The 15623-nt window shown below is 35.6% G+C and overlaps 1 protein-coding gene across 1 annotated transcript in view; it reads left to right on the plus strand.

The window, feature by feature from the left end:
* The window catches only part of LOC106871867 (EF-hand domain-containing protein 1), a 115159-nt gene that overhangs the window by 69643 nt on the left and 29893 nt on the right, over positions 1-15623 (plus strand). Inside the window, exons 9-11 of the mRNA XM_089358804.1 lie at positions 4021-4152; positions 6198-6492; positions 13333-13411. Of these exons, the coding sequence (XP_089214930.1) occupies positions 4021-4152; positions 6198-6492; positions 13333-13411 (506 nt within the window). The remainder of the gene's footprint in view (positions 1-4020; positions 4153-6197; positions 6493-13332; positions 13412-15623) is intronic.

Genomic DNA, 15623 nt, shown 5'->3' on the forward strand with positions numbered 1-15623 from the left:
CCCACCACATATGTTTGTGGGTATGAGCAGTTGCATTTGTTCCCCAACCAGACAAATATACATTCAAAATGCAAGAGTAATCCCCTTCAGATTAAGGACCCTTAACTTTTAGCATTTAAACTGGCCATATACAGCCCATATATTCTACCTGTTTTATGCTCAGACTGGCCAGATCTGGCCTCTCACTCCTACCCTACAATGTCAGTCTAAAAATAAACAATCACATCATTGAAATCTCAAAACTACAAGATAATGTACGATTAGTTAAAAACAATGTGAATAAATAGGCTGTACATTTAACAGAGTAATCTGAATGCTTAAGGGTTACAAAAAGAAGTACTGGGGTCCATGTATTTGACTAAACCCTTCAAGGCAGTGCTCCATCATGGCCTCAGTTCAATAACTGAAACAAGTAAGAGATAAAAGATATGAATTCATAAGCTGTGTTTCTTTTGTCCGAAACTGTATTTCTTTACTGCTATTTTGACATTTTTGTACTTATTAAAGTCTGTAACAGGAGTTGTAGCTCTTTACTTATCTCTGTGGTTTTGTTTATTGCCTCTAAGAATCTTATTACATTTGGTATATCAAAGTTATGACCAACCACCTTCATTATAACATACATAATTTCAATTTTGGCATAAATATATTGTTATTATTTGGCAAATGGAACATAAACAAAGCACTGAACATAGTTGTTATCAATGATGTCGTAAAATATTTGGCAAGTAACATTTCAGTTGATAACTATTAAAATGTTTTCCATGTTTGTTAGAGATCTTTGATATAATGTCTCTGTGTCAAATATAGAAGAATATAGGAGGTTAAAATATTAGGAATGTTCAATTTACTCAGGAATGTTCAATTTACTCAGAAATACCATTTGACAGAAAGCTGCTGCTATTTGACTGAAGATTGTGATAAAACATTTATAGGATTATCAACAGTTAGTCATGTTGATATTATGGAAAGAAAGAATAGCTTGGTTTTTGAATTTGATATTCTGAGACATGCCATTTCACCAAGGTCACTTTAGTTTATCATCCTACAAGTGTTAATAAAATAATTTTACCGCCAAATAATAAAGTTGTTTAAATTTACTATTCTGTCTTGTTACTTTTCATATTTCCTCTTTAACCCTTTGGCATTTAAACTGGCCATAACTGACACAAATATTCTACCTGTTTTATGCTCAAACCAGCTAGCCAGCTCTGGCCTCTCACAACTATCAAGCCTACAATGTGTGGAGGCACATGGCTTAGTGGGTTGGGTGGTGGACTCATGATTGTATGAGTGTGGTTTCAATTCCTGGACTGGACGAGTCATGTTCTTGAACAAAACATTTAATTTCACATTGCTCCAGTCCATTCAGCTGGCAAAATTGAGTAACAGACTGGCATCCCATTTGGATGGGGAATATATATGCTATGAAACTAGCCCTTATGAGTCAGTAAGACTTGGAGAGGCAACTCTATCTTAACTTTAGCTTTTACCCTACAATGTCATTCTAAAACTATACAATCACTTCATCGAAATCTCAAAGCTACAAGATAATAGATAAAAAATTCAAAACAATGTGGATAAATAAGAATTACATTTGACAGAGTAATCTGAATGCTCAAGGGTTAATATTTCCTTTTTGGTCTCTTTTTCTATGATGCTCATGGTGTGTTTTCATGTTGTTCTCTTATCCATTGCCCAAATGACTAGAACAAAAAATTTTTTTAAATGCCTTGCAGTATTTCTTCCTGTTCTTCACATTCTATTTTAAAACTCTCCTCTGAAGTAAGTTTTGCATTTGATCCCTCTGGTGTTGATAAAATAAGTACCTATCCAGTACAGGGGTCAATGTAATCGACTTACCTCTTCCCTCAAAATTGCTGACCTTTTTCCAAAATTTGAAACATTATTATTATTATTATTATTGTTCAGTAGTTTTATTTTTATAATGTGCTTTCACTTCACTACCGAGTGCAGCTCTGTGTGCCTTGGGTATGTGCTGTGGTTTGCTGTGGTGCTCTTATGTTTACTGTATTGAAAGCGTTTTGCGTAGGATGTGTGCAGTACCCAGTAGTGCAATTTTCTGTATGTTATATATTTGTATGTCCTGGTGTTTTTGTTATGTATTTGTCTGAATATTTTTTTATTAGACCTAAGGCACCTACTATGATAGGAATTGTTTCTGTTTTTAGATTCCACATTCGAGTTACCTCTATTTCCAGATCTTTGTATTTTGAAAGTTTTTCCATTTCTTTTAGAGAAACGTTGTCATCTGCTGGTATTGATACATCAATTAGAAAGCATTATTATTATTATTATCATTATTATTATCATTATTGTTGTTGTTGTTGTTGTTGTTATCAAGGGAGCAAGCTGGCGGAATCATTAGCACACTAGGCAAAATGTTTAGTGGCATTTCATCTGTCTTTATATTCTGAGTTCAAATTCCGCCAGGGTTGACTTTGGCTTTCATCCTTTTGGGGTTGATAAAATGTGTACCAGTTGAGCACTGGGGTCAATGTAATCAACTAGTCTCCTCCCACCCCAAATTTGAGGCCTTGTGCTTCCTGTAGAAAGGATTCTTCTTCTTCTTCTTCTTCTTCTTCTTCTTCTTCTTCTTCTTCTTCTTCTTCTTCTTCTTCTTCTTCTTCTTCTCCTCCTCCTCCTCCTCACCACCACCACCACCATCAAAACCATGTTAATTTATATTCAAAACACCAATTTAATAACAACAAAGTTATTTTAATAAATTCTTTATTATTTTCAAAATTAATAAAAAAAAAAAGGTGGCATGATCCAACAGAATTATGGTGACAAAAGTGTTAAATAGGTACTGATCAGGTATTAGAGTTATTGTAATTGACTGCCTGTTTTTTATTTCCAAAATGTGTGGTTCTGTGTCTATGGTACAAATTATCAAACAATTAAAAAAGAAAACTATCTTCAATGAATAAGTATCGCAAAATGAAATGAGTGTTATGGATAAAGAGTTCTTCAAAACAAATATATACACACACAAAAAAGAATGCCACAATTCTAGCGTACCTCCCAACCCTGACTGAAACCAATTTAGTTATGCTGATAATTCTCTTGGAGGTAACAAAAAAAAAAAAACACACAAAAAATGTTTATTGTATTTTCTCATTTTCCTCTTCTACAAAATATAGAACCTTTGTACAGTGTCAAAAGAAGCCATTAATGTAATAATATGCAAATGTACCATCGGCAAGCAAATACAAATATTACATTAAATTGGTTAATAGATTTTATTAATTTATTTGTTTAATTATTTATTATTTTTTTCACTTTTTTTTACTCTTTTACTAGTTTCAGCCTGTGGGCTTTTGACCAAGGTGTATTTACACACACACACACACACACACACACACACACACACACACACAGAGTCTAGCCCATGCGAGCATGAAACATGAATGATAAATGCTGATGACAATATATGTATGCATGCATGTATGTATGCATGATGTATGTTTGTGTATACACACACACACACACACACACACACACACACATACACAGACATGTGAGTGTATATATCTATATCTATCTATCTATCTATCTATCTATCTATCTATCTATCTATCTGTCTATCTATTTACCTGCCTATCTATCCATCTATATATCTGTCTCTCCATCTGTCTCTCTCTCTCTCTCTCTCTCTCTCTCTCTCTCTCTCTCTCTATGTATACACACACACATGCACGCACACACATACATGATACACATGCACATCATGCACACTCAAACATATGTCATGAATAACATAATAAAAATGCAAATACAGTTACACAATAAAGAGCTTCTGGATAACTCATTCAATTTCTGATTGAAGAGCAAAAACTGATGTGAGAAAAACTGGTAAACCATGTAATTAATATAGAATCATATAATAACATTTGAGGATTAAGATTATATTACAGAAACATTTGAGGAGTATTCTATCTATGTATGAGGAATGTAATCCTAACATTATACTGAATGAGAATTTTAATCTTACAGGAAGACACAACTGCCCCAACCAAAAGAGTCGCTGTGACATACACTACTCCAGCTCCTCCACAATTCGCTCAACCAGATAATTCGCATATGAGTGAAAATGACAATGTAACTTTGCGGTTTGAAGCAATCATGGTAAGTATAGCTTTTCATAATTTTATGTTGTTGTTGCAAAGTACAGGATTCTTTCCTCTCCTGACCAGTTGAAGATTTGTATCCCATTATTGCTAAATGATGTATTTTCACGACAAATACATTTAACTCACAACTGGTGCAGCTAATTTTGCTGTAAATAGAGACTATGCAGAAATGTAACTTAATTTTAACAGACTAAAAAGAGGGATCTTCCAGGAGATAGAACAGTGGGACAAGAGGGGTTTCCATAGGGTGTATATGACCGTAGTGGCCAGACAACATCTGCTGTTGATCTCCGGGGTCAGGTCTCTGTTGGTGAGTTTGGAACTTAGGTAGCTGAAAAAGCTGACAAACTCCATGACATTTGGGCCAATATGGAGATGGGGAGGATCTGGGCCATCACCAACATGCATCAGCTTTGTCTTCACCCAACTCACCCAAAGGCTATCTGCTCCACATCTATAATGCATCAGTCCTCTCCATTCTCATCAATGGAGCAGAAACGTGGTCTCTCTCAAAGACCCTGGCAAAGAGGATCAACGGCTTCAATAGCAGAGCCCTGAGAACCAATGAGAAAACAAGATGGTACCATCATGCTTCCAACAGAGAACTGCATGTGTGCGTGCACCAACCTCCAGCCTCCCACCTCATAGCAGTTCATCCTGTGTGCTGGTACAGGCATGTCCCCCACCCTGTCTCCCACTAGATCATCCTAGTTGGGCTTTACTCTCATTTGATGCAGCAGCTGCAGGCTTGAAGAGGCCTTGTGGCAGGCCCTACACCAGATAGCTAGACGTGATTGGGGAACATCTCCAGAGGATTGACATCCCCTTGAGGGATGCCAAGTAGCTGGCACAGGACCAACAGTGATGACAGTACCGATGGGCCTGATCTGATCTATGCATAACGACAACTCTGGAAACACTAATTTGGAATGACGCATGTATTTCAATGTATTTGAAGATTGTTTTGGAATTATAAAGTTCTAGAAATTTTCCATCATGCGACCATCTTGGGTGAATGCCTTTACTATTATCTGAAATCAACTTGATCCCTGCATACGAAACTATGTAGCTGGACACTGTGCAGAGCCTGTCAGATAGTGAAAACTTGTAAACAGAAAATAAAACTTGTAAAAAATCGTAAACCCAGGATCTCATAAAGTGGGCCATCGTAAAGTGAGGTATTACTGTACTTTGTAATAAAGGGTTTTGTAATATAGAATCAGTTTCAAATGGATTGCTCACAAGGTCAGGTCAGGCCAGGTGTGTGTGTGTGGGGGGGGCATGTGTTGTTGTAGTGTGTTGCTGCATTTACCATTTGTTGGTATATTCCTGTGTCCTCCCAGGAAACACATCAAGCAGAGTGCCAGTCAGTCTCCATATCTGTGAGATACTTCCTCATTTGCTGTGACTATGTAACATGTGGTTGACCAACAGGAGCTGTCAGCCCAGTCAGATTCTCAGTGAAGAGAACACAGTAAACAGAGTCTAACTCAGAAAATCAACCAAATAGTCTGCTTGCAGGACATGATTTTATTTCGCATAAAATAGTTGCTAAAATAAAAATTGTAGTAAAAACAAAAAAAAATAAAGGATTATTCTTATTCTTTCATTCTTTTACTTGTTTCAGTCATTGGACTGCAGCCATGCTGGAGCACCACCTTGACACACAGGACTTATTTCTTAAACCTAGTACTTATCCTATAGGACGCTTTTGCTAAACTGTTAAGTTACAGGGATGCAAACACATCAACACTGGTTGTCAAGCAGTGATGAGGAGACAAACACAGACACAAAGACACACACACACACACATTTTTATATGATAGGCTTCTTTCTGTTTCCATCTACCAAATCCACTGACAAGGCTTTGGTCAGTCCGAGGCTATAGAAGAAGACACCTTCCCAAGGTGGCATACGGTGGGACTAAGGCTGAAACTACGTGGTTGGGAAGCAAGCTTCATACCACACAGCCATACATTTTATTAATTAATTAATTTATTTATTTATTTATTTATTTATTTATTGTCTTTTGTTAATCAGGATAGTGTCATGGATGAGAATAAAGGTCGCCGCTTTATAATCACTTATCACCCAGCAGATCAGAGGATTATGGTTCATGAGCCACCTTCTAGAAATTCTGGCATTGTAACTGGAAAGTTCCTTAATTTAATGAAAGTTCCCAAACCTAACCACGACCCTGAAAACCCCATCTACTATGGTATACATGACTTCTATATTGGAGCAAAAATTGACCTTTTTGAACACAGATTCATCATTACCAATGCAGATCTATTTGTCTTGAAATATATGGAGGCACATAAAGACCAATTTTCCAGTAAGTTGTATACTATTTTATGTATTTTTTTTTATTCATTTACCCTTTTCAATCAACATTGAATCATATACATATATACTTATGCATTTGTCTGTCAGAATGACAAGGACCACCTAGTCATCCTCAAGGGTGACTGATAACTTGAACAGTGACTTTGATTAATCCGTTAACATTCAGATTACTCTGTCAAATGTAATGCTTATTTATTCACATTGCTTTGAATTAATCATGCATTATCTTATAACTTTCAAATATTCCCAGATATTTATAACTGGACCGAGGTTCAATTGCCTTCATCATTTCACCACTTGGCACATTGTCCTTCTTTTCTGATAAGCTTTCGTCATCTCATCATTAGCGTAGCACATTTTGTATTATTATTATTCTTTTCATCTCTAATGTTATAAATATTTCAAAGGGACTGAACCCAGAACCATGTGGTTGGGAAGCAAGCTACTTGGTGCATTCCAGACGTTTTGAGATGTTTTTAGAAGAGGCAGTTATAACTGCCATAGATTATTGTTATTTTAATATATCGTTACTATGCATTTAATAAGCTGACCTGCCAATTTTTATTATTCTAGATTAAAGGAGATAAGTGTAACAACAATTTGAGCAAACCCTACTAAAATCCGCTTGTCATAAATGATTAGTTTGCAGAATGCAGCCAGGATGTTTGGGAGCTTGCTCTGCAATAAAGTTTTGTGTTAAACAGTAAAAGCACTACAAAAACTTATGAAATGTTTCAGACTGCTTATGGATTAAATTTTCCATTTTTCAAGGATGATAGAGAAGAGGTGACAGACAATGAGAAGTGTGTGAAAAAGAGGGAGGTCAAAACATCAGAACTAGTTGAGAAAATTCAGAGTTTTCTGGGCGAAGGCCATTGTGTGTCTATAAAGACAATAAGCATACAGTCTGGAGTTGGTGTGACAACTGTACACAGAATTATTCATGAATTTCTGAATATGCACAAAATGCGTGCAAAGTTTATTCCCGGAGTGCTCAGTGAACAGTCTCTTGGCAATCAACTACTTGACAGAGATGGGCATCAAAACCGTCCCTCACCCTACCTAGTCTGGACCTTGCTCCTTTTGACATATGGTTGTTCTCCAAACTGAAGGAGAAACTCAGAGGTAGTCCTTTTGCCGGTGAAGTAGACGAACATGAGTTATATTTTTGTGAATGATTGCGTTTGAGAGAGCAAGAGAGGAAGAGGGAAAGAAAGGAATAGATAACGTGAGCAATGTGTATGTTGTTGTCACAGATTACGTATGTGTGGTTGTGTGTGTTTTTACGTATCAATGTTATGAAAAATAGGTAAAGAATACTGAGATGAAAGTTTAATCTATGACGTTGTATGTATCACTTTCTCTCTCTCTGTTGAGCGCGTGTGTAAGAACGCTGTTCCAGGTAGAAGGGAAGAAATATAAAAGTTGCTAGAAACAACAGCCAAATCTCCCTTAAATCACACAAAGTAAACGGAATTTTAAAAATCTAATTACTGCACTGGAAATTTCACATCGAGAAAATTCCATTGATGTAAAAATTTTTATGAAAAAGTGGAAAATGTGGATTTCTATAAACTTTTAAAAAGGCTTCACACAGACACACAACTTCAGTTTTATATATTAAGATATACACACACACACCTTTGTATGTATGTGTATATATCTATAGCTATCTATCTATACATATTCATACATATATATATACAAATAAACATATACATATATATACACACACACACTCTTATAGAAAGCTTAACAAGACACACATCAATATAAATATATTTTTATGTATTTCTGTATGTATGTGCATATATGTATGTATATATGTATGTATGTGTGTATGTATGTATGTATGTATGTATGTATGTATGCATGCTTGTATGTTAATTTGTCTGTCCGTCTACCTAAAGTGTAGCTCGTTATTTTGAATATTTGCTGTCGTTTTATTGATTTGTAGGTCGGTTCATTTAAACAGACATTAATGAATTAGGTATTTATTCCTCAACTGATATCCATATATCTCTGTGCTAACGAACATCTCACCATTAATTTTACATCAAAATTTCCAATTCCATATATATGTGCAATTCACTTCATATTGGTGAGAAATTTAGTTATGAAATTATGTGTGTGTGTATGTCTATACATCCATACATACATACATACATACATACATGCATACAAGCATACATACGTACAAACATACGTATGTACATACATATCATCACTATCATCCTTTAACGTCCATTTTTGATGCTGATATGGATTGGACATTTTAATCAGGAACGGCAAGCAAGAGAGCTGCACCATGTTCCAGTCAGATTTGGTTTGATTTCTAATGCCAACCATTTTACAGTGTGTGTTGAATGCTTTTAATGTGGCACTGGCACAGGGATCTTGCTGGCCAATCCTCTTCCTCAGAGGGAATGGCATTAACACTTCTGCTGATGGGGACGGGGTACCAGATATCTCAGTCGTTTGTCATCTCCACAACATTCAACGTCCTGAGGTTATTCTTCAGTATTTGATATATATATATATATATATATATATATATATATATATATATATATATATAGCAATGAGAAAATGGAGGAAAATATGCGGTATCTATTGACTTGCAGACAATGTATTCTGTTGATTAATCTGTTTATTTATAAATAAATTGACAAAAACCACAATATATAGATACTTATGACATACCATGTCATATTAACAATTAAGATTACAAATATAAAGGACATTTAGCAATTGGTATATATATATATATATATATATATATATATATATATATATATATATATATATGTGTGTGTGTGTGTGTGTGTGTGTGTGTGTGTGTGTGTGTGTGTGTGTGTATATATTATATAAAATTTGTGGGTAAGGCCGGAACAATACAAAATAAATCCAAGGTAAATCACAAGAAAATAGGCATATGAATTAATGGTGACTTACCCTGCATTCAATATTTCAGGATTATGAACCCCTCTTCAGGAATTAGTGAATGTTGCAGATGTACACACACATGTACACATATGTACATCTGCAACATTTGCTAACTCCTGAAGAGGGGGTCATAACCCTGAAATATTGAATGCAGGGTAAGTCATCATTAATTCATGTGCCTGTTTTCTTGTGATTTACATTAGCTTTATTTCGTATTGTTCCAGCCTTACCTACATGAACAATGCCAGGGCCGTCTAACTGGCTCCTGTGCCATCTGAACATGACCAATACCAGTGCCCCCTGAATGGCTCCCATGCTGGTGGCATGTAAAAAGTACTATCCAAACATGATTGATGCCAGGCCCACCTGACTGATTCCTGTGCTGGTGGCATGTAAAAAGCACCCACTATACTCTCAGAGTGGTTGGTGTAAGGAAGGGCATCCAGCTGTAGAAACATTGCCAAATTAAATTGGAGCTTGGTGCAGCCACTGGCTCTCCAGACTTCAGTCAAACCATTCAACCCATGCCAGCATGGAAAACAGACGTTAAACGATGATGATGATATATATATATATATATATATATATATATATATCAAAATATGAAAAACATATAGCATCTGATACAGATGTTTAATGTGTAATGTTTTCATATTTATAAAGTAATGCAAGTTAATTATATATTGTGTGGGCTACTGTTGGTTTTAGGGGCTTAGTTTTCAGACCCTGTTTATATTCATATGTTATAAAGGTGAGAAATATTTTGAAACTGTATTTTCTCCAACTCTCACTTTCATTAGTGTGAATAGCTTGCCCTCAAGAGCTGTGAATTTATTTGTTCCTACCAAAGTCACAGAGAAAAAAAAACATAAAATATTTGAAGTTGAAGCAAGGAACCCCCAAACAAATAAAGGTGAAAATAATAGGTATTAGGGGAGGGGAAGGTAAGTGTTGGGCAAAGTAAATATAAAAATTAAGTAGGTGGAAAAAGGAAGGAAGAAAGTTAGAAAGTTAGAAAAGAAAAATGTGAAGATGATATGAGATGAGACAGTAACATATGTAATTCTAATGAGACAAAGATGATACTTCCAGCTGTTTAATAAATCTTTTTCAAAATTTCTGATTTACCAGAACACTTCTGATCTGTTGTTTAAATAAAAGTCACATTGATGAAAGCTTTTTAGGATTGTTTCTTCTCTTCTATGTACAACCTGCATTTTTTACTTTCATTTCAGGATTTTTCATTTATTAATATAGATTGAAGGTTTCCTTTTGATTGTTGGGTGTAGTGTGTCTATTTACTAACGTTTGTTTTATCCTGTAAATGAAGATGCATGATTATAAAATTTTTGTTTAAATTTTCCATCTTTCATTCATATGCAACACTTACATATTTCTTTCAGATTATGTTTTATAGACATGGTGCCTACCTCAAAAGTTATTGCTTCCACATCACAGAATTTGTTTAGTGGGTATATATTAGAGCTCCTGCATCAAAATGTGCTTTGGGCTTCTTTTGGTGTTTGTTTTTCATATTTGAGGTGCAAGTATGGCTAATTTAAGATTGCTCTCTTTAAAAAGTTTCTACATCTATAGTCAGAGAGAAGTGCTTGTCTGTTAAAGTTAGGAAGTTTCTTGCTGTAGTATATTTTGTATTAAGTGAAAGAAGTTACAAACCACATAAGGTTCGCTTTGCTGTCAGTTCACTAAGCTGTCAATTCATCAGGCTGTTCACTTATCTGTCACATCATTTAGCCATTGCCTTAATAGTGGCATACCCATAGTTACATTATTTACATTATCTACATTTGACGGATATTCGTCCTCATCTTGTTTGTTGTTAACACAACGTTTCGGCTGATATACCCTCCAGCCTTCGTCAGGTGTCTTGGGGAAATTTCGAACCTGGGTTCTCATTCCTATCGATGTTACTATTATTATTATTATTATATTATTATTATTATTATTATTATTATTAATCAGGTCGCTGCCGTGAATCGAACTCGGAACCTTGGGGTTAGTAGCCCGCGCTCTTAACCACTACGCCAGGTCGCTGCCGTGAATCGAACTCGGAACCTTGGGGTTAGTAGCCCGCGCTCTTAACCACTACGCCATATGGCGTAGTGGTTAAGAGCGCGGGCTACTAACCCCAAGGTTCCGAGTTCGATTCACGGCAGCGACCTGATTAATAATAATAATAATAATAATAATAATATAATAATAATAATAATAGTAACATCGATAGGAATGAGAACCCAGGTTCGAAATTTCCCCAAGACACCTGACGAAGGCTGGAGGGTATATCAGCCGAAACGTTGTGTTAACAACAAACAAGATGAGGACGAATATCCGTCAAATGTAGATAATGTAAATAATGTAAATAAGTCCTCATCTCTTAAATATAGAACTATACCCATAGTTAGTTCATATAGCAGTCATCTGTCTGTGAAATCACCTAGCTGTCAGTTCACCTTAATGTAACCTCATCTAGTTGTCAAAATCCAGTCAGTGCTAAGTTCACTTAGCTGTCACTTGCCCATCTGTCACTTCACCCAGCTGTCATTTTACCTAGTTGTTTCTTCACCCAGCTGTTACTTTATTTAGCTGTCAATTTACACAGATGTCATATTACCCAGCTGCTAATCCCCTTTACTCTAGGTTCAGTTAACAACCAGTTCACCTAACTGTTGCATCACCCAACTATTTGTTGACTTAGCTGTTAGTCCACATGGTTGTTAGTCAACCAACTATCTGATCATCTATTAGTCCTTTCTTTACCTAGCAGTCAGTTCACCTAACTCTGTGCATTTGTCTAACTCCACCCATAAGTTTACCATGCTTTCAGTTTACCTAGTTGTCACTTCATCCAGTTGTTACTCCATCTAGCTGTTAGTTTACCTAGTTATCACTTTATCCAGCTCTTAGTTTATCTATTTGTGAGTTCACTTATGTGTGGGTTCCACCTGATGTTGCTTCCTTTAGTTGAGACTTACTTAACTGCAACATCAATCACCTGACAATTTTCGCAGCCGTTAGTTCACCTAACTAGTTGTTAGTTTACTTAAATGTTAGTTCATTTCAATCAGCTATCTATTCATTCAGCTCCTACTTCACCTAAATTTTAGCCCACCTTGTAATCAGGCTACCAATCCATCACTTCATCTAGCTGTCACATTACATTGTTCTTTTATCTCCCTAATTGATAGTTCATATAGCTGTCTCTAAAGTTATCTTATATTTCAGCCTGCTGTTAGTTCACACAGCTATTACTTTACATAGCTGTCAAGTTACCTAACTTTCAAATCACCTAAGTGGCACTTTGCCTAGCTGTCAATGTACCTAGCATTTCATGTTTCACGTACGTTACATTGAAGTGTCACTTTCCAGCTGTCAGTTTTATCTACCCATTAGTTTACCGAGCTGTCAGTTTCTATAACAGTTATTTCACATAGCCATCTGCTCAACTAACTCTTAGTTTACTTAGATATTTGTTGATTTAACTGTCCTTTCACTGAGCTTTTGGTTCATCTAGCTGTCAACCTGATCTTGAGTTTAGCTGGATATTGGCAATATATGTCAGATCATTGAGAATGTTAATGTTACCTGAGATAGACTGGCATCCTTTCCAGGTAAAATATTAATTTCTCATTCCCTTAATACCATGAAACAAGAGGTAATTATAGTATACATATTTACAGCTTGACTGATTGGTCAGATATATTCTTAGCTTATAGCCAAAGCAACCAAACGTATGTGAAGATGAACAAAAATATTGACCCACCACCCATCACCAAATAGTCCAATACTCTGTTGATCTGGCCAGTTTGTCTTTCATTGTGATGCATCTTCTTAATTGTCAGATTCTTTTCTTTTGTCATTCTAGGCTCTACTATCCAGTCTATGAAGGACAATATCAAAGTATCTAATAAGAATTTTGATGACAAGGTTCCATTCAAACGATCGTGAGTATTTTAACCTTTACAAATTCTTTTATTTTTCCATTGGTTTCATTTAACCACCACCACCGCCACCGCCGCCACCGCCACCGCCGCCACCGCCGCCGCCGCCGCCACCGCCGCCACCACCACCCTATCTTGTACTCTAACAGTTCTGTCTATACACTGTTTAAACAACTCCAAAAGGATGAATTTCAAATTTGACCTTAGTGAGAATTGAACTCATAGCATTAGAAGAAATACTGTAAGACATGCAATCCAATGTTCTAAAGACTTTGTTAATCTATCAACATATATGACCAAAGATATTTGGACCTTGACCAACCTGCCTTTTGTGAAGTATCATGTTATCTAATTGATTGACAGATATATACACCAATCAGCAAACAGGTTTGTTTGCTAAAATTACAAAACAAAGCTAGTGGATTGTTTAGGCTCAAAGGACTGGTGGGTACTTCAGGTTGACAAGACACATGTTGAAACACAGGTATCCCAGAATCCTTTGCTCTTATGAGCTGAGTGTGTTATGAACCCACTGTCAATGTAAAAGGAAGAAGTTGTTCTATGACATTTATAACAGAAGCTATCATCTGTATTTGAATCTGCTGGAAGGCATCAAAAATAGATATGCAAATTGTAGTTTATCAAATGAGTCCTCCACATTAAAAACAAAAACAGAACCAAACAAAATGGTAGTTTGATATTTGAGGGAGGTTTGGCTGCTATTTCTTGCAGGTTGAATGAACATATTTAGAAGCTTTGTGACAAACACTAGTATAACACAATAAATAATATGTTCACCACAGCTGTCTGAAGACTGATTGAAGATTAAATCAGCTCCGTTAAATATGTAACATGCTCATCATATTATATGCATGCTTATATGTGTGAGTGTGTGCACATGCATGTATATGTGTATGTGTGTATGTTTATACATGTATTGGTGTGAATATATGATGTCTTTTATTTTCTTTTTGTTTCCATGCAGTTCTGAATAATTTATGAAGGAGATTTATCAAGCAGCTTGTTTAGGAGTTGATTGATGCAGTTTATAGACATATTCTGTTTTATCTGCAGTAATTTACAATATATCAAATAAAGTATGCCTGGAGTAGAGTACTGTACTGTACAATGCTCACATTGTAAAGCAGCATTGAGAAGCTGGGTGCATTATCACCTAACAGATATGATATGTGAGTCTGCCCAGGTTAATTCAGAATGAACTTCGTGGACAAGGGAAATGTGGTATTTTGTCATTTTGGTCACACTGACTTAAGAATAATTTATATTCTATACATGCACATGACGTATAGATAAATGGACACACACACACACACACACATATGTTCAAACATACAAAGATATGTATGAATGTATAATATTTTTTATTAACTGAGAATGCCCAAACAGTTGTTAAATGGACTAGAGAGAGTTTCATGTTAAAGCATTTATCAACACACACATGAACATACACACACACACACACACACATACACACACAAATACCTACCTACCTACATACATAGATACGTATGTGTGTGTGTAATATATGTATGTATGCATGTATGTATGTATATGTGTGAATGTCTGTGTGTCCTTGCCATATCACATGATAACTGTCAATAAGAGTCACTGTCACAAGCAAAGTCATTCTCTGTAAGAACATGTCTGGTTATTGAGAAATATTACATTGCTTGGAAACAGGTAAGGGTTGGTGACAGGAAGGGCATCAGAAAATCTGCCTCAAATAAACTGCAACCAACCCATGCAAGCATGGGAAATTGGATATTAAAAGATGATGATGATGGTGATGATGATATATAAGGTGTATTCTGTTAGAAATGTTGTAGAATACAAAATAGAGCTTGTTCATTCTTAGAATTACCAAATAGTGTTTATTAAATAGCTGTCTAACCATACTCCTTCTTTTTACTCAATTTTCTCAGATATATATATATATATATATATATATATGTGTATAATATTAAATCTGAACAAGAGATAAACAGTAACAGTATGGAATTGTAAAATATATCTGCCAGCAAAATGTGGCAGTCCTATAGAGGATGGTGTTACTGTTGTTTTTAGCCCCATACATACATACATACATACCTATCATGGACTCTCCCATTGTTAGACGATGTATGAGGGTTCTGCAATTTCTTGCTTAACAGCCACACAGATGATTTGTTTATAGTGATCAAATGTTTGTGTAAAT

Source organism: Octopus bimaculoides, chromosome 10, assembly GCF_046866305.1.
Source record: "Octopus bimaculoides isolate indiv1 chromosome 10, ASM4686630v1, whole genome shotgun sequence".
Lineage (NCBI taxonomy): Eukaryota > Metazoa > Mollusca > Cephalopoda > Octopoda > Octopodidae > Octopus > Octopus bimaculoides.